Here is a 26,742-nt window from a genome sequence, read left to right as displayed (position 1 = left end):
ATGGCTGGATTTGGCTGAGATTCAATTACTGGGTCTTGTGAAGAATTATAAGCAATAGGAATAATGAATATCCTACCAAAAGGCGAAGGTGAGATGGTGGTCAGGCACTCCTGACAGATTCCACCAGCACTGCTCACAATGGAGATTTCTACTGTGCTTTGCTGTGAGTGCACTGTGAGAAACCCAGGGCATTAGACCCTTACCACTGTGAGTGAGTCAGGGAACCACATCCCCCGTGGGCAACTCCCTGGAGTGTGCACATGCCTGATCATAAACACTGGCCACCTGAAGGGGCCTGTGGGGCAAGAGACTTGGCACTGGACACAGGACACCACCAGTCGCGTGGCCTCCTGCTGTCTCTGGGACCTCCAGTCCCCAGCGAACCCTGGGGAGACAGGTTTTGCGTTGCTGCTGTGGAGGAGAAACAGACTCAAAAAATGCAATAACTGGTCTGGAGCCACGATCAGAGCTGGGACTCCCTCCCTCCAGGATCTCGCAGCACCCAGAGGCCTTGTCAGCACCTCTTGGGCTCTGGGAGGGCCCACCGGGCTGGGGGTGGGGCAGGTGTGTCAGAGCAGGGCAGAAACCACTCTGGGGCAGCTCTGTGTCTCCAGCTGGAGCTGATGCCCCTTCTGCCCTGGAGCCAGCAGCTCCCACCCTTCCTTCTCCAGGAACTCGGGGCAGAGATGAGGAGCCATCCCAGCCCCACAGCGAGCACTTCAGAAACAGTGGTTCCTTCCCTTCACCATTCAGTGAAGATGTCACAGAACCTTCCCAGAAAGAATCATCTGGAATCTGGGGTAGGTGGAGGACTGCATGCAGGGCTGCCCAAGGCAACACCCTACACCCCCAGGTGGTCACGGCCCCCTCCAAGTGTCCACAGGGAAGGAAGCACCTGTGGTTACACCAGGAGACTGGACTCCTCTTGTCCTGCATGGGGCCGCCAGACCTAACCCGGCTGCAGAAGGACAAGAAGGTCTCTGCCAAGGCAGGAGGGACTGGCTTGGGAGCCTCACCAAGCCCAGGCCCAAACGGGGATTTCTTTTTTAAGTCTGAAACCACAAAATGCCACTCTCTTTGCTTCATATCTAGTGATTCCTTAAAAATATATAGCAGAGGTACGAAGTGAGGCCAGCTTGACCACAGGCCGTCATCCAGCTTGAATGGGCAAGGGCTGGAGCCAACATAAAGCCCTGTCCTTTCAGCCCTGCCCCTTCCCTGGACATGACCGTCCCGCCCGGCTTGGCAAACCCGTCAGGGATCCCACATGCTTCTGCAAAAGCTCCATGAAGGCCCAGGTCACCTCATCCTGGCAGGACACAAAAGAACAGTCATCAGCCCATCATCTCAGGTCCAGTTCCCCCTCAGGAATTTGTGCACACACCACCTGCACAGACCTCTGAGTCTGATTCACCGGCTTGCACACCCCTTCAAGGAGACTTCCAGGAACGTCAACTCGGCCCTGGGCTCAGCTGAGCACCTTGTGGCAAAGCTTGCTATTTTGAGACTCTGCTGCCTTTGAACCACGTTCAAACCACACCAGCTACAGCCAGGCAATGGTAGACCAAGGGGCCTCTGTCTGTCTGACCCTGAGGTGCCTTGGAAACTACCAGGAAGGTCAGAAGGGTATGGAGCCCAGCTAGATGGCTGGATTAGAAAAGGCGTGTCCCTCTGGACTGTAGGAAGGTGCCTGGGAGTCTCTTCTGCTAGAATTCCCAGGGTGAGTTTGAGTCCAAGTCACAGTGAGGATTTCACTCTGCAGCCACCACACAGGGAAGAGACCATCACAAGCCACTGCTGGCCGGACCCCAACTCTATTAACCTTCAACCTGCCCGGAGCCCAGCCTAGCAGCCCCCGGGGCCCGCAAAGGCCCTGTTTTTCCAGCAGATGGGATTCCACAGTGGGCGGGGCATCCCTTTCTGAGCTCTGAGTCACGTTCCAGATGATTCAGAACTTGTGAGACGCGGAAGAGTGGCAGCCGGTGCGTCACCATCACGCTGTCACCTTCCAGGTGGAAAACTCCAGCTGAGGAGTTAATCCGCCTCACTCTGTCCTGCGGCCCCCAGGAGGCACCTCCGCTCTGAGACCACAGCTAGGGGGCAGGTTAGGAATGAAGCAGGAACGGAGGCCCAGAGAGGGGTCTCTAGCCAGGAGGTCTATCCTCCCAATCCATATGAACCAAAATTAACTGAAAAATCTAAAAGACATTTTGTTGTTGTTTAGTCGCTCAGTCGTGTCCGACTCTTGTGACCCAATGGACCCCATCGGGCTCCTCTGTCCACGGGATTCTCCCGGCAAGAATACTGAAGTGGGTGGCCATTTCCTCCTCCAGAGGATCTTCCTGATTCAGGGATCAAATTTGCTTGTCTCCTGCATTGGCTGGTGGATTCTTTACCACTGAGCCACCTGAGAAGCCCCAGAGATATTCTAGAACATTCTTAAACCACATAAAGTAGGCCACCAGTTCCGCCCCCTCTAGGGTCCTTCCACCCGTCCCTGGGGAGGGCGGCATCTTGGCCCAGAATGACTGGGCTCAGGGGCAGGGCACCTTCCTCAGCATGGGCTGCGGTTACACCAGGCCCCTGGTCAGGGAATGGCCTCTAGGCACTGCCCACACTCGCTACCTCACACAGGCTGAGAGTCCTCATCCAGAGACACAGGATGCAGAGACAGGATGCAGGGATGGAAGGAAGGGGCCCCCAAATATGGGTCTGGAACAGTGCCGGCCGGAGGAAAGGGTTCAGTTTTCTCACATTTCAGAATCCTTGGGTAAGATGCATATGGTTTTTAGGGCTGAGTAAATGCGAATAATCGTGCTTCACTAATCTCTTTTCTGACCATCCGACTTACTCAGCTGATAGAAAGCAGGGCTGTGAGCACACATCAAACACCCCCATTCTGTGGAAGGTGATACAGCTTGGAGGCCTCGCTTCCTGCAGAACTGGCCCTGGCATGTGGCCAGCTGGCCACACCATCCGCCACAGAACATCCTCTTCGGGCGCCCCCTGCTAAGACCAACCCAAGGCCTGGACAAGGTGCTGGGCTCCCTGTGAGCATGAGAGATGCAGGGTCTGGCCTTTCTCGTCCAGTGGGGATCCCTGATGACCTTTGCCCCCAAGGAGGTCCACCTGACTCCTGCTCTTCTCACACTGTGGGACATGGAGCAGGAATTCTAAGGGGGCAAATGTTCACTGTGGAGGGTCTGACAGGTGGATCCACTGGGTCCCTCAGGGTGGGCTGCTGCCCCCTGCAGTGGGAGAGTGTCTGGTGGGCTAACCTCAGACAGAAGCGGCATGATCTCTGGTCCTGGGAACGGGTTCTTCCCTTGTCTGCAAGGCTGGCTGCGGGCCAGCCTCACCCAGGCACTTCTGCTTTCCCTGTGACCACACAGGAGGACGTGGTCTAGACAGATGCCCCTGGGCAGTGTGGGCGCCACTTCCCACAGAGGCACTTCCTTATGATCCCAGCCGTCACAGGCTCAGGACGCTGCCACCCCACTGCCACAGCGGTGACACTGTGTGGAGCCCAGGGCACAGTTACGGGGGTTAGTAGGGTGGGCACTGGGCAGCAGAGGAGAGGGTGGGACTCCTGGGCCAGGTGCCAGGCAGGGCTCTCGGAGCTGTGCAAATGTCAACCCGGTGAGTCCTCCTAGTTTCCGAGACTCTGGCCCCTCGTTCCAGACAGGAGGGAACTGAGGCACTGGCCACTCTCAGTCCAGGATGGCTTCCCCTCCACCAGGACCGTGCTCCCCCTGCGCTGGGACCCTGACAGCACTCACGCCAGCCCTGCTTCCAGGTGTGGGGTGATGGGCGCCCCCAGGGAGGAAGTGCTCCTGAAACAGCAGAAAACCTCCAACCACGGCTTCCTGTGGGGGCCGAGAAAAACAGAATTCTTGTCCTGATCCTTGACCCTGTCAGCAGCCAATGAGGCTTCCCTTAGGGCTGGCTTGGCCCTGCCCTGCCTACCTTCCATCAGTCCCTCAGCATCCTTCTCAGCCTCAGGGTCCCTTCTAGGCCCTCAAAGCTCTGGGTCTGGAAATTAATAGGAAGGGACGCAGGGGTAGAAGTCATCCATCTCAGGCCCAGGAAGCAGTGCCTCCCAGGGTACCGACAGCCGGGGTGGCCCCAGCTCCCATGGACCAGACCACCTGATGCAGGCCTGCAGGCAGCTCCCCCACCCCACCAGCAGCCACCCCCACCCCTCTGGTTACCTCTAGTCTCAGCCTCACTCGCCTCACTTGTGAGAAGCCAAGCAGATGCACAGCGGAGCACTGACTTCCCCATCATCACTGCTTGAACCTTCTAGGGGTGGGGCCAACAAGGGAGTGAGTCAGGCCACTTATGACCCCAGGAATGTACCAACATCTCGCAGGGATTCCAAAATCATCATCAGATATTCGCAGATAAGAACACCAAGGAGCCACATCAGTGTCGATCGGTGGGGTCAAGTGTTCGAATCCCACTGTCTGACCCTAGGCCTGCTCCCCACGGCCCCTCGCCACTCCTCAGGGCTGAAATTTCCCCACTCCAAGTTGGAGCACCTGAACCAGGTGGACCACAGGGCATTAGCAAACAGCTCTGGGCCTAACTGGGCTCATTTAAATCCAGTTTCTTATCAAAATCTCAACTCGTTCCAAGTCAGGAGTTCAGCAGACACTTTGGAAAAGATGGTTTTGGCTGAGGACGCCTGTATCTGTATCTCCAGGCCATCCACTTGTCCTTGCCTCCGAGTGACGCCTTTCCCCAGGGAAATCGAGGAAGCAAGCCCTTTCCAAATAAATGCTCTCTGCTAACTAGGCCAAGCAGGAGTGCACACTACCCATTTTCTCTTGCTAGCTTAAGACAGAGGCCTAAGAGTGAAATGAAATAATTTACACAAACTGCAGTCTGCAGAGTGAATGAAAAGTGACGCTAGTTTTATGCTCAGAAGAACGTGGCTTCTGTTCAATGTCAAGTTGTCTCAGGACATTCTGAAGACTCAACTGATGATACAACCTCATTAAAAACTTTGTAATTACAAAAGCCTGGGAAAGTTGCTGCTTCATCCCGTGTTCAGAGGGGAGCACCCAGTGGGTAGCTCTGCCTGGGGAAATGGTCTTGCCTGGCTGCCGAGGACAGGTTCCAGGCTTGAGTGGCAGCCACATCTAAAGCATCCACAGGTGACGGAAGTTTCTAGAAACATTTCAGCCACAGGGCTGGGGATTACTCAGAGGCCAGGACACACGTAACAAGGCTCTCCCACTTTGCAGGCTGGAAACTTGAAGCGCCTGCTCCAGCTTGTCCAGCCCACCCTCTTCTTCCCAGCCCTCTACCCTGCCAGGTCCCTGGGGCATCTCTCTTCTATCTCAAAAAGCCAAGAAGAGCCACACTGGATAACCCCGCCTTCCCTTCCACTCCACGCTCCTGCAGGGAACCCACTGTCAGTGGACTACAAGCCCCCTCAGTCTCTAGTGGGAAACAATTTACTGCTTCCCTGGTGGTTCCTATTGCCAGGCTGCAAAGCCTCCTTCACATCCCCCTATCCCAACTCTGGCAAGAGCTGGCACCTGGCCAGCAGCATGGCCCATGGATCCGTATCATCCCAGGCCAGGGGATCCACAACAGTTATCATTCTCTGGTGAGGGCGGAGCTTCGCCTAGCTTTCTGGAGGAGTCTGACAAGCTCTGCCACACAGGTTTCCTTGGACTCAGCAATCCTACAAGTTCAAAAGGATGCCAGCCCAGGAGTGTTTATCTCCACATCTCTTTAACGAAAGTAAAAATTCAGAATCTAAATGTACACTCATCAGGAACTGGCTAAATAAATAAATAAATATTACAGCACGCTCTACAGGCAGCACAAACCATCAAGTTAATGCTTGTTGACAAGTACAGATAAACACAATATATCATTAAATGCAAAAGAGAGATGATAAAACAGCACTTAAATGTAAGCTTATTCACGTAAAGAAATTGCCAGGGAGGTGCACACCCAGAAGGGTGTGAGCACTGCGGCTCCAAGCACAGGCTGGAGTTCACTCCCTGATCCCAACAGGGCAGCATTACCTGTCTCCACAGGTGAGCTCGCTGAAGCCAAGCACCTGATTGTGGGCCCCTAGCACGCTGGCCGTGACCACCTGTTGTAGGCAGAGGAGAGGGGCCAGGCATGGGCGGTGCTCAGTTCAGGGGCATCTTTAATTATCTTCTTTGGACTATTCTGCATCTTCTAATTTTTTTACATTAGGAAATGAATTTTTCAGTCCTTTTCTTACAAAACAATCATGTCATTTCCAAACAACAACAGTTCCTCCAGATTCTTTCAGTCTTTTTGCCCCCAGGCCACTCCACAGCAAAGGAGAAGGTGGCCCCAAGCGCCCCCAGGAGTGCAGTCTTCCCATTCTTGGGGTGGCTTTCCAGCACTTCCCGTCCTCAGCCAGACTAGAATCTGCACTTTCAAGTCCCCAGTCCGACCCTGGTTACTCGTGTCTCCATCTCTGGGTGTCACACGGCATCCACCACCCCCTGCCCCACCTGTGCTGCCCCATCAAGTCGGCCCCATCCATGTACCCACCAGGAGGGACATAAATCAGTCTGGGTGCTGGGCCCAGCTGCCCAGGTTTGAGCTCTGGTCCCCTTACCAGCTGTGTGACCCCAGGCCAGCCACTTAACCCCTCAGCCCCTCAGAGTCTGCGCTGGCAGATGCAGCTAGCCTAAAAGTACGTGGATTATTGTAACACCACTCAGCATGATAGATGATACCCACGCACATTAGAGATGACATTAAAATCTACCACGGAATGCCTGGAGCCATTCACTAAGCCTTTAATGAGATCGTCGCAGTGAAGCTGCCTAATCCTGCCAGGGGCAACAGCTGCAAGAAAAACAACTCTTGCCAAGTTTCATATTTTGCTCTTTTTACAACAATTTTTCCCAAAGAAACTGATCAGAGAGGGAAAGAGCTTTGTCCTTAAAGTCTGAGGAAATCCACCACTTCTACACACCTCTGAGCTGCTCTGGTCTTGGCCTGTGACTCCTACACCCTGTCCTAAAAGATGTCACCCTGCCGGGTTGCACCTGCTTACCCGAGGACATCTGGGGATAGGTGTTACTGATGTGAGCAGTTGCCTCCTTCAGCAGCCAAACGTTCATATTCCAACATAAAGAGTGAGAAGATCCATGGAAGGGAGGAAGAGGGCAGTCAGGGTTGCCCAGAGCCAGCCTGTGAAATCCAAGCAAGGACAGGCAGCCTCTGGCCCTGCCCATGCACGGGAGTGAGGCCCACCCAGGGACAGTGGAAACAGTGCCCACAGCTGCCAGGTGCCTTGGACACCTGCAGTGGCTCAGTAATCACTGATTTAACTCTAAAACATTCAGTCACTGGGATGAGTCAGCTGCAGGTCTCAGCGAGAATGCTCTCGGAGAATATAAATCAAACAGCCCTCACTAATCTTGGATGTGGCTGCCATTGGATCACCAAGGTCTTCAGCAGTTGCAGTAAGAGCCCCTGAAGAGATGAAGAGCCATTAGAGTCCATAATGGGAGAACGGCTGGCACAGAGCCGTCCCCGACAGCCAGGAACAGGCCACGCGTAGCTGCCACAGTGTCTCAGTTCTCTGTTCCTCTACCCCCACGTGTGAGGCAGACCCAACCCACAGCCCCGTTCCCGTAACACTGTGGTCCAGGGCGAAGAAAAACCTGATCAGCGGTCAACCAAGGACGCAGATGCAAATGCCCATGGACTCTGTGCAAACAAGACAGAATCAGACAGCAGGGCCAGCTGAGTGTGGTCAGTGCCAACCAGGCAGCTCCCCATGCTGCTCTGGGTAGTGCTTCTCACACCTGGAGAGCCAGGCAGAGACCCTGGGGGCACTTGGGAGCCGAGACCTGAGAAGATGAAGTGAGAGTGAGAGCCCTGGAACACTAAAATACGTAAGTGAACACCCTCCAGTGTCCTCTCCAATAACAAGAATGTGAAACCAAGAGAAAGAGGAGCAGTGCACCCCAGGACAGGTAGGCCCAGAAGTGTGAAGACAAGCACACACACACACCACACCAAGTCACCCCTGAGACCATGGCTACCAGCTTCCTTTCTTCAGGTCCTGCCTGCTCCAAGGTTCAGTTTCCCATATCCCCGGCCAGCTCTGCCCCCTTCACCTAGGAGCCCTGGCCAGGCCCCTGCACAGCCGGGCAGCCCCCTCAGGGCTCCCATGCTGTTTCCTCCCCTGAGAATTCTCCAGCAGCCACAAGGAGCAGCAGGTGGTCTCTGCTCACAGCTCAGACCTTACCTCTCCAGTTTCTTAGTCTCCGAAGGACAGTTCATTCCCACGGGAACTCTGGTGCTGGGGTGAGGATGAGGAGCTTGAGTCCTGCTCAGATGAGAGAAGGACCTCAGGAAACGGGGTGCTGTCCCATCTCTATCGGATCTCCAGCAGCTTGCAGAGCCTGTCCCCCCAACCCACCCCCAGGGGGCTCTGAGCAGCCTCCCAGGCAAGAGCTTGCCAACACCCTCCATAGAGCTCCCGCCAAAGCTGTCTGCCCACTCACAGGGGACCCCAAGAGCAACATGAGGCCACAGACACAGATTCAAAAGGACCGAACACACACGTGCACTCATGCAGCAGAGACCATGGAACCGGGTGAGAGTGGAGGCCAAGGTGGGCAGAGCCCCCATGGGTGCCACTCTCCTGCCTCACATCGGGGCTGCTTGAAGGCAGCACATGGGCAATGAACAGTCCTGCCAAGAGTGAAGCTCCAGAACACAGGTCAGCCTGATTTTCTCAACCTGAAAGGTCCCAGAACTGTCAGCAGAGTGTCCTTTTCAACCATGTCCTGGAGCACAGTCCCCAGACAGCCCATGGCCAGGTCCAAATGTCAACCGAGTCCAAGCTTGCCATGCTCACCACACAACAGGCCAGTGAATCCGAGAGGTATTGAGACAAGGAATATGCCTTTATTCGGAAAGTTGGCAGACTAAGAAGGCAGACTAATGTCTCAAGATAACCATCTTATGGGGTTTGGATGCCAGGTTCTTTTATAGAACACAAGGACGGGTGCGGGGGGGGTGGTGGTGAGGAAATAAAGTAAAAGAGGCAGAATTGGCCTCTGGTTTTCCCTCCTCTGGGTAAGGCTCTCCCTGAGATGCCCTCTGGGGATGTGTAGGGCCTGAATAATAGAGTTGGATTTGGTGCTGCAGAATGATACTTAATAACCACGTGAAAATTAGGTGAGTTTCCAAATTGAGGCTTTAATTAAAGCAAAGACATACTCCTTAGGATGGTTACAATAAAAACAAAAACAAACAGAAAACAGGCATTGATGAGAAAGTGGAGAAACTGGAGCCCTGGTGCCCTGTTGGTGGGAATGTAAAATGGCACAGCTGCTATAGGAAACAGGATGGAGGGTCCTCAAAAAATTAAATACAGAATTGCCCATGATCTCTTAATTCTACTTCCAATTATACACCCAAATGTACTGAAAGTGAGGTCTCAAACAGGTTTTGCACACCCACATTTAGGGCAGCATTATTCACAAGCCAAAGGAGGGAAGCACCCGAAAAATCTACTGATGAAGCAAGTGTGAAATACCCATACATACGGTGCAATTATATTCCGCAGCAGGGATATTCAGTGAATATGCCTCAGACACCCACAACCTGCCGCCCCTCCAAGGTGGCCCAGCCAGTGACACCATCACCACCCAGCACTGCAACTGCACCCAGGGGTGCCATGAGCCAACAAGGCAGTCACTCAAAGGTGTACAGTGCTGCAACTAACGAGAAAATACCAGCATCCAGGGATACTCAGCCGTCAATCATTCCACGGCTCTTCTCTCCAGGACAGGAAAGTGACAGGAGCGGTAGAACAGCGCCCCTGCATGAGGAGGGAGGTGAGGGTGGGAGGGGGGGCATCTGGGAGCACCCGAGACAGCACGGAAGCACCAGGAGCCCCCTGCCCTTCTAGAACCTCTGCCCCCACTGACTTGGCCCTTCCTCTAGGCTCACTCCACTGTCTGCAGGTGGAGAACTCACATAGCACTGCCATGTATGATCACCGTGGGAGCCGTCTCTAATTGTCTGAGCTCTAAGATGGGCCAGACCTTGGCCGGGAGACATAATGGCACTTCTGAAAAGTGGGCTCTGATAGCCTGCACCGCCAGCCAGGCCTGTCCCATGTCCACTGGTTCCCACTCCACGCTACCCCATCCCCACCACCAGATGGGGAAGCTGAGTTCCAGGCAGGGTCAGGGCCCACGGTCCTGGTGACAGTCAAGCTCCTGGAGACTTCAAGAAGTGAGGATGTCAGCAGGAAGCTTCTGGCCACCTTGTGGACTGAGGCTCACTCTCCCCACCAAACGCTCCCGGCCACACACTCCAGGTTGACAGAGATCCATGGTCAGCTGGAACACACGTCTGTGTGGGTGGTACGTGTAGTGTGTGGGGGTGTGGGGGTGTGCATCTGTATGTTCTGAAATAAAGTAAAAGATGATTGAGAACCCTGGAGACCAGGGTCAGAGCTGACAATTGTATTATACACACACACTGTTGGCTAAAAGGTGGAGGTCAAAGTTCTCGTGGTTTGTTGGGAAATATTTCCCTCAGGGTAAGGTCCTGAGTGGTTCAGACAGTAAAGGATCTGCCTACAATGCAGGAGACCCCAGGTCCGATTCTTGGGTAAGGCAGATCCTCTGGAGAAGGGAAGGGCGACCCACTCCAGTAATTTTGCCTGGAAAATCCCCCTGACAGAAGAACCTGGCAGACTACAGTCTCTGAGGTTGCAGAGAGTCGGACACAACTGAGCAACTAACGAGGTCTAGAAAAAGTTTCTAAGGCAATTTTTATGTGAAAAGGGACAATGTCAATAGTACCTCTGGTGGAAATCATAACCATTTCCAAAAGCTTGTTCCTGCATTAAACCCACCTCTCTCATACAAACAGCTAAGAGGATAGTCAAATTCCAAACCAGAGAGGGCACTTCTACCAAAATCCAAGTTCACAAAGTCCAGGAGTACAGCATACTGCAGACCCAATCTGCTAAGAATAGGTAGGATAGGGAGGGGGAGCTGGCGAAATACTCAGAGCCTCTAACTTTCAGGAAATGTCATAGAACAAGCTAAAAACATCCATAAAGGAAATGAATCCATTGGCCTTGCTTACACAAAGCTAAACTAGAGCTGCACAGATGCTTCTCAAAACCCGTGGCCCCACTGTGGGGCTAAGATGCTGAACCCAGTGGAAATACATAAGCTGGAATAGATGTGCTCCAAGTCCTGAGCCACAGCAGAAGGGGCTCAGATCTAAAGTCTAAGAGGGACAGTTCGCTGAACTAAAAGGTCAGTTGGCCATGCAGAAGTTCAACTGTGTTGAGGGCAAGGGCACACAGGAGACCTGTGACAGGACATAATCCAACCAGAGGCAAGGCCAGGACCAGGAGCTTGCAGGTGTGGGGTTGGGGGAGTGGCTAGCCCAGAGCCAGGCTGTGGGGCTCCTGAAACGAGCAGCCACCCAGCAAGCAACGAGGCATGGGGAAGCCACTCCTCCTTCACACTGTCCTCTGTCCTCTCTGTATTGCGAACTCAGGGCTCATGGCTGCTCACTTGGCCCTGAACGCACGAGTGCCGCATGCACAGCGCGTGCCTGGTCAGGTCCCTGGGAAGGAAGGGATGCTGGACAGGAGATGACTGCTCCTGCCCTCTCCGTGCAGCTCAGGTCCGGCAGAGCACCAACACACTTCCTACTCCCACCCTACCAATCCCCAGACACATCATCTCCTCTTTCCTCCTGTTGTTAAACCCTACTATCCTCTGCAAAGGGCTTCCCTGGTAGCTCAGTGGTAAAGAACCCACCTGCCAATGCAGGAGACATAAGACACGTGGGTTCCATCCCTGGATTGGGAAGATCCCCTGGAGGAGGGCATGGCAACCCTCATGCCAACCCTGGAGGAGGGCATGGCAATCCAGTATTCTTGCCTGGGAAATCCCATGGACAGAGAAGCCTGGCAGGCTACAGTCCATGTGGTCACAAAGAGTCAGACACGACTACAGTGACTTGGCATGCACGCACATACCCTTTGCAAGCCAGCGACTGCCACTCCCTTCTGAGCTCCTCTAAACCCCTGTAGCACCCGAGGTCTAGAAGGTGACACAAAGTTCCATGCCGGGCCAGCAGAAGTACCAGCAGAGTCCTGTCCTGTGGGCACATTCTCAGCCCTCCACAGCCCTCTGAGTTTGCATAAGCTATATCTGCTTAGGCCTACCAGGTGATTCTTACCTAAAGTTTGAATATCACTGGCCTACATGATGCAGTTTCACACTAAATTTTACACTTTCTTTGCTGCTTGGTAATGGTTTCATTTATCTCGTCTCTGTAAGTGATTGTGAAACTCCTCTTGTTACTAAGTCCAAGCTCGTTTGCTGACCGCACGACAGGCCAGTGAATCTGAGAGACGAGGTGCTGAAGCAAGGAAAACAACTTTATTCAGAAAGCCAGCTGGCTGAGAAGATGGCAGACTAGTGTCTCAGAGTAACCATCTTGTCTGGGTCTGGAATACCAGGTTTTTCAGTAGAGTCAAAGAGAAAGAAGCAATAAGGAAGTGAAGTCAGAAGGCAGACTAGAGAGGGAGAAGCAGTGGGAAGTAAAGTGAAAGGGTCGTCAGTCTCTCAAAGCATCTCCAAGGGACTGGCCAGTCTTTGGAAGGGGTGTGTTAATCTCTTCTTTTTGGTGTAGCTATTCACAGGTGGGCATGGTCAGATTATCTGTGAGCTACAAAGGCACTTTAGTTTACAGTCAGGCAGAGGGGCAGGGGCCTTGGAGGCAGGCCTTTATGTATAACTGCAGTAACAAAAGCAAGGAAAATCGAGGCAAACAAACAGTTCCAACATGGAGTCAGAACTGGCTTCTTCTCTGCAACACTCTGAGCACAAAACCATGTCTTAAGGGACCTACATGGGTTTCCTATGGCTGCTTGAGGGACCTACATTGGTTCTGTATGGCTGCCATAAAGTTTCACTACAAACTTGGTGGCTTAGAACAGCATAAATTTGTTATGGCAACTGTTGGTCAAAAATCTGACATAGGACTCATTGGGCTAAAATGGAAAAGCTGGATGCATGCCCTCAGAAGGCTCAGTGGAAAATTGTTAGCCTTTTCCAGCTTCCAGAGGCCTCCTGCATTCCTTGGCTCCAGGCTCATTCCTCTACTGTAAAGACAGTGAAGAGCACAGGACAAAGAGGCCACCTGGGCATAAGGATTCTTTTGAGCTGAAAGCAACTGAGAACAGCAGATGCAAGAGGAGTTCGCTGCCCTCCTCCATTTGCCTAAAAGCAGGACATAAATTCTCTCTGTAAAAGTATACCAGAGATGACACTGAGTCTGCATAATTAACCTTATTAAGCATCCTATATATGCTTCCTAGTCATCTTCCCACAATTTACTGTCCCCAGGAGCCCAACCCCTCTTTCTTTGTCTTGTCACTTCAAAACTGACTGCCCTTTGTTAAAATGATACATAAGCCCCAAGCCTACTGTGGTGACCCAAGGACGAAAGAGCAGATAAAACCAAGAGGGTCTTGGAATGCAGGAATGGAAGAACCAGAAACTTATTGTCCTCCCCTCCCCCATGTTGTAACTATTAATGGAACAGTATAACCTGTCTCCCCTCCTACCCTACGGAGAACGTATTTGCCCTACTCTTCCCCCACCCAGTATACATGCCTCATCCAATCAGCAAATGACCGCATAAGACCCAGATCCCACTCCTTGTACCCTGAGTATAAAGTAAACTAAGGACCCCTGTTCAATGTCAGTTCCCCATTGAGCTGGCCTACTGTTCTAACAGCATCCCCCACTCTAATAAACTTTATTCTCCTCTCACTCTGCCTCATGTCTGGAAATTCTTTTCCAACCTGCGCTGGGACCACATTTTTGGTGGCCTGTATGGGGAACTTGGGGTCTCTTCCCCACCTCCTCACTTCTCCTTTCTCATAGAGACCCTCTGCGAACAGGCAAGTGCTGTGGAAGCAATTGAGGAACTCTGGCCAGGGTTACCCTCTGGTGTGTTTCAAAGGCCCCACTGCTCACTGTGGCCCAGTAGCTACCTCGCGAACAGGTGAGGGTCTCTCCTGTGTCTTCTTTCCAACTGAGGACTAGGTCAACCAATATTGTGTGGGCACAGGTGAGGCACTTAAAAGCCATTAGGGTGCCATGAAGACTCCCATGTGAAGATAAGGGGGACACAGAAAGGATCAGGCCCCAAGGACATCCGCCCCTAGCAAGACAACTTCCGTGCACCGTGTCAGGCTCGTAGTGGTTGAGGCAAAACAGAGACCATCGTCCCCTGGCCACGCCTCCCTGATAGGACTGTAAGGCGGATTCCTCAGCCTTCTTCCCTGTCACTTTCACTTCTTCCCTTTCAGTCCAGATTGATTTACAGGAGCCTAGGTGTTGCCCTGAACCTTCAAGACAGCCTTCCACAGTTCAGGGAATTGCCAAAGGTGAGTCACCCAGTTGCTCCCAGGAATCTCTTTCTCTCCCCAGGTCACAGGGTGCCTTAGCCACATGGTTCTCAGAAATCACCTCTCACTGTCAGACGTGACTGTTGGGACAGTTGGGCCATTTTTGTGCCATTAGTAGCACGGAGAGATCACTGGGACCAAAGAGACCCCTTTCTGTCGGCCAGTGACTCTCAGTACCCCCACTCTACAGCAGGTAGGCTAGAGTGTATTCTGGTACATCCCAGGAGTCTCTCTCAGACTCACCCCTTGACTATATTCTCAGAAACTGGAAAATGTTGACCCTGCAAAAGGCCTGGCCCCAGTACAAACCAGGGAACTTTTAAAAAAAAAAAATGGTCTCTGAATGGCACACTAGCCTCAAAAGCAGGGAAAGGACTCAGAATTTCCTTACATTCAGTCCTTCATGGCCCTCGGTCAGAATCTGGATCTGAGGGACTCATGCCGCGTGTGTCTTTCTGTTGCCTCCCTATCTCCTGTCCCCCCGTTTCTCTCCAGCGGATTTCCTGGATGAACCCTACTCGACCTTTCATATCCACACGATCTCTAGGAAAGGATTCTGAGGGTCCCTTTGGTCCAGGTCCTTCTCCTATATTCAAAAGGCTAAAGGATCAGAAACTCTCCTAACATTCTAAAGGATCCCCTTCTAACTACGCTTTTCTCTCAGGTGAAGAGGGAACCAAGCTTCCCCCACTCCTGCAAAGTCCCTTCACCCTTCAGATTCTTCTGATGGGACAAAGATCTCACTTCCCACTAGAGGAACAATCCAATGATTTTATCAGCTGATCTGCCCCTGATATCAGAGTCAATTTGAGCACTATTTGGTCTATAATTTAAGTATAAAACTATGACTACAGAAAGGAAAGAAGACTTTTTGACACAGTTTGGCCATGATATTCTTTAGACCCCAGAGAAAACCGGTTAAAATGAAAATTTTTTACTGCAAACTACAAAACCGGTTCCTTTCGCATATGCAATCAAAAACAACTAGCTTGTTAAAAAGGCTGCCGAGGGAAAAGCTTGGAGTTAACCCTTTCCATGTCCCTGAAATACACAGCCCACTTTGCTGAGACCTCAGCCTTGAGCAAATTAGAACTTCAAAAAAAGAAAAAAGTGGGCTTGGGGAGTGGGTCAAAGAGAAATTTTAAATCTCAAGTGGTAAACTGTCTATCTGTATGGATTTTTGTATGTCTCAGTGTGTGTCTTTTTTTTGTTTTTTTTAAATAATACTGTTAGAGGAAGCACACTGATTGAAACCGCCCACCCTGGCCAGGCACCATAGTAACCATTTGCATGAGTTGTTTTATGACAGGAGATCCTGATAAGGAACACAGAAGTAATAAGCCACCACCAACTGGAAGAGTTCGGGAAAGGTCTAAACGAGACACTGCCTGTCTGTCCACTTCCCAGAATCCCTCTCGCTAGCATCCACCTTGGCTGAGCGATGCATGTGCCACCAGGAAAGACTGAATTAGAGTGATTGGCCAAAGACCACCCAGAAACTAATCCCATCACCATAAAACCCGATATTGCAAGCCACACGGCAGAGCTGTTCTCCTGGGTTCCCTTACCCTACTGCTCTCCACTCGGGTGCCCTTTCCCAATAAACTCTCTTGCTTTGTCAGCACATGTGTCTCCTCAGACAATTCATCTCTGAGCGTTAGACAAGAGCCCAGTTTCGGGCCCTGGAAGGGGTCCGTCTTCCTGCAACAATACTGCTGAAGTTGTAAATGAGTTCTAATTTAATTGTGCTAAAGAAAAGTAGTCAATAAAGCAGAAGTAGATGTTTTTCTGGAACACTCTTGCTCTTTCCTCTGGAGAAGGAAATAGCAATCCACTCCAGTACTCTTGCTTGGAAAATCCCATGAATGGAGGAGCATGGTAGGCTACAGTCCATGGGGTCGCAAAGAGTTGCACACAATTGAGTGACTTCACTTGGTCTTGCTTTTTCAATGATCCAACAGATGTTGGCAATTTAATCTCTGGTTCCTCTGCCTTTTCTAAATCCAGCCTCAACATCTGGAAGTTCATGGTTCACGTACTATTGCAGCCTGGCTTGGAGAATTTCGAGCATTACTTTACTATCATGTGAGATGAGTGCAATTGTGCAGTAGTTTGAGCATTCTTTGGCATTGCCTTTCTTTGGGATTGGAATGAAAACCGACCTTTTCCAGTCCTGTGGCCACTGCTGAGTTTTCCAAATTGCTGGCATATTGAGTGCAGCACTTTCACAGCATCATCTTTTAGGATTTGAAATAGCTCAGCTGGAATTCCATCACCTCCACTAGCTTTGTTTGTAGTGATGCTTCCTAAGTCCCAGTTGACTTTGTATTCCAGGATGTCTGGCTCTAGGTGAGTGATCACACCATGGTGGTTATCTGGGTCATGAAGATCTTTTTTATATAGTTCTTCTGTGTATCTTGTCACGTCTTCTTAATATCTTCTGCTTCTGTTAGGTCCATACCATTTCTGTCCTTTATTGTGCCCATCTTTGCATGAAATGTTCCCTTGCTTCTGCTTTATTGACTACGCCAAAGCCTCTGACTGTGTGGATCACAACAAACTGTGGAAATTTTTTCAAGAGATGGGAATACCAGACCACCTGACCTACCTCCTGAGAAATCTGTATGCAGGTGAAGAAACAGCAGTTACAACTGGGCATGGAACAACGACTGGTTCCAAACTGGGAAAGGAGTATGTCAAGGCTGTATACTGTCACTTGTTTAACTTATATATAGAGTACATCATGTGAAATGCCAGGTTGGATGAAGCACATACTGGAATCAAGACTGCTGGGAGAAATATCAATAACCTCAGATATGCAGATGACACCACCCTTACGGCAGAATTCGAAGAAGCATTAAAGAGTCTCTTGTTGAAAGTGAAAGAGGACAGTGAAAAAGTTGGCTTAAAACTCAATATTCAGAAAACTAAGATCATGGCATCTGGTCCCATCACTTCATGGGAAATAGATAGGGAAACAAAGGAAATAGTGAGAGACTTTATTTTCTTGGGCTCCAAAATCACTGCATATGGTGACCACAACCATGAAATTAAAAGATGCTTCACAGCCATGAAATTAAAAGATGCTTGCTCCTTGGAAGAAAAGCTATGAGCAACCTAGACAGCATATTAATAAGCAGGGACATTACTTTGCCAACAAAGGTCCATCTAGTCAAAGCCATGGTTTTTCCAGTAGTCATGCATGGTTGTGAGAGTTGGACTATAAAGAAAGCTGAGCGCCAAAGAACTGATGCTTTTGAACTGTGGTGTTGGAAAAGACTCTTGAGAGTCCCTTGGACTGCAAGGAGATCCAACCAGTCCATCCTAAAGGAAATCAGTCCTGAATATTCATTGGAAGGACTGATGTAAAGCTGAAACTCCAATACTTTGGCCACCTGATGCCAAGAGCTGACTCATTGGAAAAGACCCTGATGCTGGGAAAGATTGAAGGCAGGAGGAGAAGGGGATGACAGAGGATGAGATGGTTGGATGGCACCACCGACTTGATGGACATGAGTTTCAGTGAACTCTGGGAGTTGGTGATGGACAGGGAGGCCTGGTGTGCTGCGATTCATGGGGTCGCAAAGAGTCGTACATGATTGAGCGACTGAACTGAAGTGATAGTCATTTGACAAACAAAGTCAGATGACCTGGGGTATACTGGGCTCTACGTAATGAAAGTTCTTGACTTATAATTCTTACTCGTGACCTTACTAATAACCGCTAGCTGTATTATTCTCTATGTCACTTGTTTCAGAAGATTGTTTCTTATGTTACCAAATGTGTGACTGATCCTGTGATAAAATGCTGATATGCAGTTCCATATGAGATCAATGACTGTAATAATGTAACTCTAGAAATGGGAAGAAACAACAAAGGAATATTTTCCTGGACCAAGAGGCTAGTAAGACAGGTATGGTCCAGAGATTTCTGCTACTCGCAAGGCCTGGTCCAATTAACAGCTCACTGGGTGAGCTGTCAATGGAATCTTTGTTAAACCTGAGAAAGCCTTCCCGGCACTGTGGTACACAATGGCCATGAAATGCCCCCAAAGCATGGTCAAGTATGTGGCTATGCGGGGACCCTGCTGACTGGAAGTTGGCACCTGCCAGCTGCCTCTACAAAGATTGCAACATGACCACTGCAAACTGCTGACCTTCAACAACTCCTGAAAGGAGTTCAGGGCGGAGGTCAGAAATAAGGCACTCTGTGCTCCGGGAAGAACCCAGAAGAACCAGCCTCCAGACTGCCAGATGTTTTCAGGTAAAGATTTTATGAGACCAAATTCCTACCTCTTCTCGTACCCAGAGAAACACTAACGTCACAAACCAAGGTCTGGGCCTGGTTCTCCTGGCTAGCCCCTGAGCAGCTTTTCTACTTCTATTAATCTTTGGGCCACATACCTTTAACTTTCTTGTTAAGTTTGTTTCTTCTAGAATACAACAAATCTCCAAGTGGTAGTATGACAAGACTATTCCCTGACCAACACTCAAGACAATGCTGAAACAAGTCACCTTATCATTCCATGGATTCTCATCTCCCTGCACCCTGACAGAAAGCAGGCAAAAGGAACCCAGAGCCCCATGACGCCCCTGTACAGCTTGAAGAAGTCAGAGCAGTCATTGCCCCTTTTCCTTTGAGACTGGGTTCCCAAATGCCTGAGAAGGGAAATAGGCAGATTGTTAGACATGAGCAGGGTATCAAAAGGGGCCAAAGAATTGGCCCTAAAAATAAGGAGAGGGAGGGATGTGGTGACCCAAGGAGGAAAGAGCAGATAAAACCAAGAGGGTCTTGGAATGCAGGAATGTAAGAACCAGACCCTTACCATCCTCCCCTCCCCCATGTTGTAACTATTAATGGAACAGTATAACCTGTCTCCCCTCCTACCCTACGGAGAACGTATTTGCCCTACTCTTCCCCCACCCAGTATACATGCCTCATCCAATCAGCAAATGACCCGCAAGACCCCAATCCCACTCCTTGTACCCTGGGTATAAAAGTGGACTAAGGACCCCTGTGCAATGCTGGTTCTCCCTTGCACTGGCCTGCTGTTCTAACAGCGTCTCCCACTCTAATAAACTGTATTCTCCACTCCTTCTGCCTCATATCTGAAAATTCTTTTCCCACCCATGCCCAGACCACGATTCCTACTTGCTTCTTGGAGTTTTTACTTCTTTTGTGTGAAGCCTCTGTGCATATAACAACATTAAATGTGATATACGTTTTCCCGTTAATCTGTTATCAGTTTAATTCACAGACCCCACATACAGAACTGAAGAGTAGAGGAAAAGTTTTCCTCCCCTATACCAGCAGCACAGCATCTTCTCTCTGTCCTCCTGACTCTTTCATTAGGAACCTCATGATTACATTTAGGGTCTACCCATGAGGTCACAAGGGCTTCCCTGATAGCTCAGTTGTAAAGAATCCCTCTGCAATGCAGGAGACCCCAGTTCAATTCCTGGGTTGGGAAGATCCGATGGAGTGGGGATAGGCTACCCACGCCAGTATTCTTGGGCTTCCCTTGTATCTCAGCTGGTAAAGAATCTTCCTGCAATGCAGGAGACCTGGGCTTGACTCCTGGGTTGGGAAGATCCCCTGGAGAAGGGAAAGGCTACCCACTCCAGTATTCTGGCCTGGAGAATTCCATGGACTGTATATACAGTCCATGGGGTTGCAAGGAGTTGGACATGACTGAGTGACTTTCACTTTCATGAGATCACAAAGAGACACAACTTAGTGACTAAACAGTAGCAACAGCAGCAGCTAATAAATCAGAATAATTTCTCTATCTCAAGATCCTTAACTTAAACATACCTGCAAAATCCCTTTAACATAGTCATAGGTTCCAGGGATTAGAATGTGAACATCTTTAGGGACTTGCAGACTCCTACTGCCATTCAGTACTGAATAGGTGTTAACTCTTTTGATTTTTTTCCTAGAAAAAAATTAGAATTTTAGGTGGTCTCCTAATTTCTTGACACTGAAAAATAACTAAGATATACTTTTTTAATCCTGGGAAGTCCAAACAAGACCTATCTGCCTATGAGGGCTGAGTGAGCCAGCTGGCCTGAGAGCTAGGCGTCCACGTGGGTGCTGTGTTGAATGGGGGTGGCGGAGAAAGGAGACCATCGGTCCTGCACACCCTCCATGAAGACAGACAGGGTGGGAGATGCCAATGCAGAAATCCAGGCTAGGAAAAGTCAGGATGAGGGCAATCGTAAGGTAGCATTAAGAATGCTGGTTGAATAAAAAATGCAAATGATTGGTAGTAGGAACTGAAAAATAAGAAGGAAACCACACATTCCAAGGCAATCTTGCCTTGATGAGTCATTCAGATGCAAATTTTATCCCAATTTTGGAAGGATTACAAGCACCCCTATTCACAGCCCTATTCCTATGTTAATTCTAAACTCAGAACTCCCTCCACAGTCCTCAGTCTGGGCACTTTCCTGCCACTGTTTCTTTTTATCAGGCCCCTAAGCACCGAGCTTTTCCAAGCTGGTATGGCAGAATTTCTGGCGTGTTTCTGGCTCTCTCCCCAGCTCTCCCCAACCCCGGCCCAGCAACCCCTCCAAAATATAGCGAGCATCCTCCCCAGTTATTGGACTTCAACACACTTAAGTTCTACTGGCCTGAAGGCGCACGACCTTCACACACTACTTACCAAGCACATATGAAAGCGAGAAACCAAGAGACCTAAGCTATTCCAAACAATAAAGGGAGGTGATGAGCACTCCTGGCCCGTGCCCACATTATGATCCGTCCACAGGGATCTGAATCACCTGCTCAAGAAAAGGACCCGGGAGCCTCCCCTGGCCAGCAGAGTGCCTGCCCTGAATCACAGCCTCAGCCCTGGACACTTGCTGACCTGTGGGACAGACAGACGCACTTCTCATAAACAAACTCCTCTGGTCCTTGAGAAGGGTCATCAGTCACTCAGGCCCTGGTCACTAGGGTCGAGGGATAGAAGGACAGCTGTCTGCTTACTCAGCCCACTGCTGTTCACCTGAGCCATGAGAACTGAGAAAACAAAAACCCATCTGCACAAATAATAAAATGCTGGGATGCGCTAAGTACTCGGCCTCACTGTACACATCTCAGTGTCAATGAAACGGGGATGACTGTAAGGTCATCTGATTATTCAGAGGGTTAAACAAGGTCTCATGTGGCAGGCACTCAGAATACTCCAGCAGGAAATAAATTATACCATCGGGAAAAAAAGAAAAGAAAATGCTAGGCTTCTTGGCAGCAAACCCTAAAGAGCCAAGTCCCTGCTGCCCAGCCCAGTGGCCTTACCTCTCCCGGGGGCTGCACTCGCCGACGGGCTCCCTCACCCCACGCTGGTCACGGGGGAGGATGGTGCTCAGGACACAGTCTGGCCCAGCCACCCTGTCCTCACAGGGAGCTCTGCTGCCCAGGGGGTCTGTCCTGACACCTCGGTCTCCAGGGTGCAGCCTGGGTGGGGCCACAGGGACAGGCCATGGCAGCGGGCTCCACAGGGGCCATGACAAGGAGCCATTCAGCAGTGGCACAAGCCGCCACAGTGAGCCTCCCTCAGCCCATGGAACACGCTTGCCCCATTCTCGTCCCTCTCAATGGCCAGCTGTGCGCCTGCGATGTGGACCCAATTATTCTCCTGTGTGGGCTCATTCAGGAGCATGGGCAGGGCCGGCTCAGGCCAAGAGAGGAGCCAGGAGCTTCTGTCCCCGAGGAGAAAGGTCCTTAGAGCCCTGCAGGGAGGGGGAAGGGGACCAGGCCCCTTGGTGTCTCCAAGGATCACACAGGCCCAGCCACAAGGTGAGGGCCTCAGGCTCCAGGTCGTGAACAGGGAGCTGCCTTTCATCCAGGCTCTCCTGCAGGGTCCCAGCAAGCCCCTAAGCCTCTCCAAGTGTCGGCGTCCAGCCTTGAAAACGGGGAAAGCCACAGCATCCAGTCCAGTCATGGCTGCAAGGTGGCAGCAAGGGTGAACGGGGATGTGATGTGTACAAGACACCTCAGCACCGCTGCCCAAAAACCAACTCGGGAAGAAGAGCTGGCAGAGGAGCGCCTCTTCCGCCTTCTGACTATACTGCCCATCAGGACATCCTCCCGAGAGTGGGCCTAGCCCGGGGCCACCATGCTACCTGCAGGGGTGGCTGGATGGGGGCACACAAGTGCCAGTGCAGCAGTGGCCAATCCTCTGCGGGGCCTGGAATGGGGCACAGCGTGAGGATGGCGGGGCCCACACCTGGTCGTGAACCATCCTGGGGAGACGGGCAGACACCACAGGCTCAACCCCACCAGACACGGCCTCTGACAGCACCCAGCACCACCCCAACCTCCAGCTCCCCCCAAAAAGCAGTGCCTACAGCTCTACCACGTGCGTGCTAAGTGGCTTCAGTCATGTCTGACTCTTTGCAACCCCAGGGACTATAGCCCGCCAGGCTCCTCTGTCCACAGGATTCTCCAGGCAAGAATACTGGAGTGGGTTGCCATGCCCTTCTTCAGGGGATCTTTCCAACCCAGGGGTTGAACGTGCATCTCTTCTGTCTCCTGCAATGGCAGGTGGGTTCTTTACCAATAGGGCCACCTGGGCTCCACTGCTGCCATGAAAAATTCCACACTCCATGATAGGAGGATCCGGGTCTCGGACACAGCAGTTTGGTGACAGTAGGCACTGACCCTCATGTGCTGCCTGCGATGGACACAGACTCCTGAGGTCCACCTCTGGGCATCAGGACAGAGGACTGGCCAACTCGTCCAGTGAAGGAAGCCAGGCCGTGGGGTAGGCAGACATAGCCGTATGACTGCCACAAACACCGGGGGTCTGGGTCTTGGTAATAAGCAGGATTGAGAATGGCTGCACCCATGTGATGGACAGAGCCATGCTATACGAGAGACCCGTGCCCTGCCCCTGCAGGACTGAAACTTGTTCGGTCCCAGACCTCAAGTCGAAAATCCCTTAAACCCAGCAACCAGGTAGGTCCATCCCACCTGCTGATCCAAACACCGTGCAGGCGGGGGCAGCAGGCTGGTTTTTAACCTTTCTAATTGGAGGGTTCTAACAAGCCACAGAGGTGGCCGGAGACAGTCAGTGCGCGTGGGATGCTGCAGGACTGTGACAAGGGGTGACGATGCAGACTCTGCTCCCAGGAGTGGCCCCACCTGCTCCCAGGCACCTGTCTGGTGACCTCCAGCACCTTCCTCTCCCTAGGAGCCTTTGGTGACAACACCCTGGCTTGGAGACAAGATGCAGGAAAGGCGGGACAGCCACGGTTAGTGCTCAGGTGGGCTCGGTGGGAATGCCGTATCCTGGGATGGCATGGGGACAACTTTCAGAGCTGCCCGGGGCCTCATGACAGTTCTCATCAGATGTCCAAGCAGGCGTGCTCCATGACTTGGCTGAAGGTGCCAGGTAACTGTGACCCTCAGTCAGTGACAGAGCTGGGCTCATGAAACTAGAGAAAATGTTAATCCATCCCTTCAAGAGTTAAAAGCCGCTTCTCCAGTCAAACCAGCATTATGAAAACACTTTATTCTGTCATTTATAAGAAACAAGGACGTTTCTGACTTTCAAAGTATTTTGAGGCAACAAATTGAAATATTCTTTACATTCATTGACTAGAATTATATATAATTTTTGTATTTTAAGACTCAGAAAATAGGCAATATGGCTTACAATTCTAAAATATTTTAATAAATTTATAATACATGAGCCACCTGTTTTAAAAAAACAGAGTTTCTTTGATTCCCTTAAGGTCTAGCTGCTGAGAGTCAAAACCACTCTGGTCTATAAACTGCCTATGAAGACAATTAGCTCTGAAGGCAATTTTCTTAAAGTGACAGTAATATTAAAAAAAAAAAAAAAAAAAACACTTGGGCAAACACTTTTCTTCTGTGATTAAAGATTTCATCTAAAAATTAAGGTACCAAACAGAGGCTCAGGGTTTCAAACAGTAGCCTTTGCCATCCACAAATAATAAGACGTAAAATTTAATTCAGCTTCCACTGGAATGGTGCTCCTCAGATCAGCACTAGCTCAGCAGACCCATCTCCAGAGCTCTGCAGCCCACTGCAGACCTCAGACTCAGTGCATCAATGGGTCAATTCGACTTACAGTAAAAAGCAAGAGAAGTGTCTATTTTTAAAAACCTATTTACACGTACTTGCACTTAAAAAAAAAGGTTAGCAAAGAACCCACTGCATAAATTTTGGTCAAATGAAAACCAACTGACCCATGTTCAAGCTCACCACATCTTCACACCAATTTTAAGCATGAATTCAACCTTATTTGGCTCTAAAATGCACCACGTTAATAATTCTCCAGTTAGTGCACGGCCTTGGTCACAGCTGCCAAGTGTCAGACAGCACGAGGAAAAGCTCCAGGGACAGACCAGCCAGACTTGAGTCTTACCAAGAACAGTTCAGATGGACAACAGAGGTCCAGTGGTTCATCACCCACCCTCTGACCTGACCCTCATCTTGTGGGCTACCCAGGCCATGGGGCTTCTCTCCCACCGCCCCTCGCCTGGACACACCATACACACTGTCCCCAGCCACGCTGACCTCTGCTCCTGCATCTTCCACCGATCAGCCACTCAGGGCATCCTCCACACACTTCATATGTGCCCAGGCCCCTCTGGGTTACAAGCTCGTGATCTTCCAGGAAAAAAAAAGTAAGGGACCACGGATGGACAGATAATCATGGGGGCTCTTGGTGGGGGGTGGGGGTGGGGCCTGCTTTGTGGACATGCCATCTTAGGTTCTCTCAGGGGATGGGGGGTGGGGTCTGTGCAATGGCCAGGATCCCGAGGGGACTCATGGGGGTTTGCGTGGTAGATGGACCATTTTCCAGCTGGGGGAAACAAGCTGCCAGGCTGAGAACCCAATGGGGCTGAGGTGAGAGCCCAGCATAGTGGGTCCAAGGCCAGAAGAGAGATGTGGCCAGAGTGCCGTTACTGGCAGGATGACCTTGGGCTCTGACCACAGCGTCAGGATGCCCTGGCCATGAGCAGGGGGCAAAGGCGGCCCAGAGGCAGGAGCAGTGAGAGGGCACCAATCACCCACCGCCCAGAACTAGAGACTTCTTCTCAGGACTGTAGGGTCCCAAACGCCCGGCCCCCTTGGCCCACCTGCCATCGAGGCTGCTTTCCTTCTACACAGCCCCTGGGTCCCTCTCACCACTTTCGCCTCCACACTAGGCCAGCACTTTCTGTTTTCCTTCCTACATGGGCCTGCACTAAAATCCAGTTAAACTGTGGACTCCGATCAGAAACTCAGTGCCAGACTCTGCTGTTAGGACAAAAGATTGGGGACTGGCCGGAGGGTGAGCGCCTCATGCAGAGGACAATCACCACACAGGGCAGGGAGGAGGAGGACATGGGGGCTGACAGGGCCTCTCACTTCCCACAGCTGGGTTTTTAAACATCTCTTCTCTCTTCCCTATTGGGCATGCAGCTCAGTGTACACGAGCCCGAACTGTGCAGGTAGGGACTTGCAGACTGACATGGGTGAGGCTGGTGAGCTCGTTTGTTACTAATGCCCCTTCCCCAGCCAGGGCACCGGAAACACAGCACACATCCTTCCCACCCCTGCTGGCCACGGACCAGCCTCTGACTCGGTCTACTTCCCCTGTGTGGCCTGGGTCACAGTCAGCAGAGCAGTGAGAGGGGCTCCTTGGGTTGGAAGCCAAGGGGCTGTCTGGTACCCAGCCACAGCCCCACTGGCATGGAAGGGGTGGCCTCATACATGCAAGCTTCCTGGTATCTATTAAATGCAAACAGCTCTGCAAGGCACAATGAACTCCTTGCTGAGTCGCAGCAGCACACAAAGTTATAAGGAAGCCAAGTGCCTGCGGAATCTCAGAGAAGCAGGGCGCATGCAGCAAGGAAGGGCAGGTGCTAGCAGGATTGGACACATCAAAAGAAACTGCCCGGCCAGGGCCACCTCCTCCACTGGCTGGAAATACAGAGTCCAGGTGAAATTTGGAAAAACAGATGATTTTCACTGGCAAAGAACAGCTGGCAAAGGATCAGCACCACATACCCGTGCCTCTCAAGCTCTTGTGTCAAAACCCACTTGGGGGGGGTTGACGATCCATGCAGGCCTGGAGGAGATCAGTGCTAGACACCACCCTGCACAACCAGGGTCCTTGGCCCACCCTGCTTACCCCTTCCCAGGAAGGAAGCAGAGAGACCACCAGGCACAGACCCTGGGCCAGGACTGGGACTTGGTGCAAGAGTGCCCAGCAAATACCCACCCCACAGCGCACCAGTGAA

At 51.2% G+C, this 26,742-nt stretch overlaps 1 protein-coding gene across 1 annotated transcript in view; it reads right to left on the bottom strand.

Annotated features, from left to right (window-relative positions):
* The window catches only part of LOC113897484 (translation initiation factor IF-2-like), a 105,470-nt gene that overhangs the window by 7,430 nt on the left and 71,298 nt on the right, over positions 1 to 26,742 (bottom strand). Inside the window, exon 5 of the mRNA XM_027550226.1 lies at positions 20,300 to 20,420. Within this exon, the coding sequence (XP_027406027.1) occupies positions 20,300 to 20,420 (121 nt within the window). The remainder of the gene's footprint in view (positions 1 to 20,299; positions 20,421 to 26,742) is intronic.

Source organism: Bos indicus x Bos taurus, chromosome 8 (genome assembly GCF_003369695.1).
Source record: "Bos indicus x Bos taurus breed Angus x Brahman F1 hybrid chromosome 8, Bos_hybrid_MaternalHap_v2.0, whole genome shotgun sequence".
NCBI classification, from domain to species: Eukaryota; Metazoa; Chordata; class Mammalia; order Artiodactyla; family Bovidae; genus Bos; species Bos indicus x Bos taurus.
Note: the sequence above shows the minus strand (reverse complement) of the source record. Positions and strands in the feature narration are given on the sequence as shown.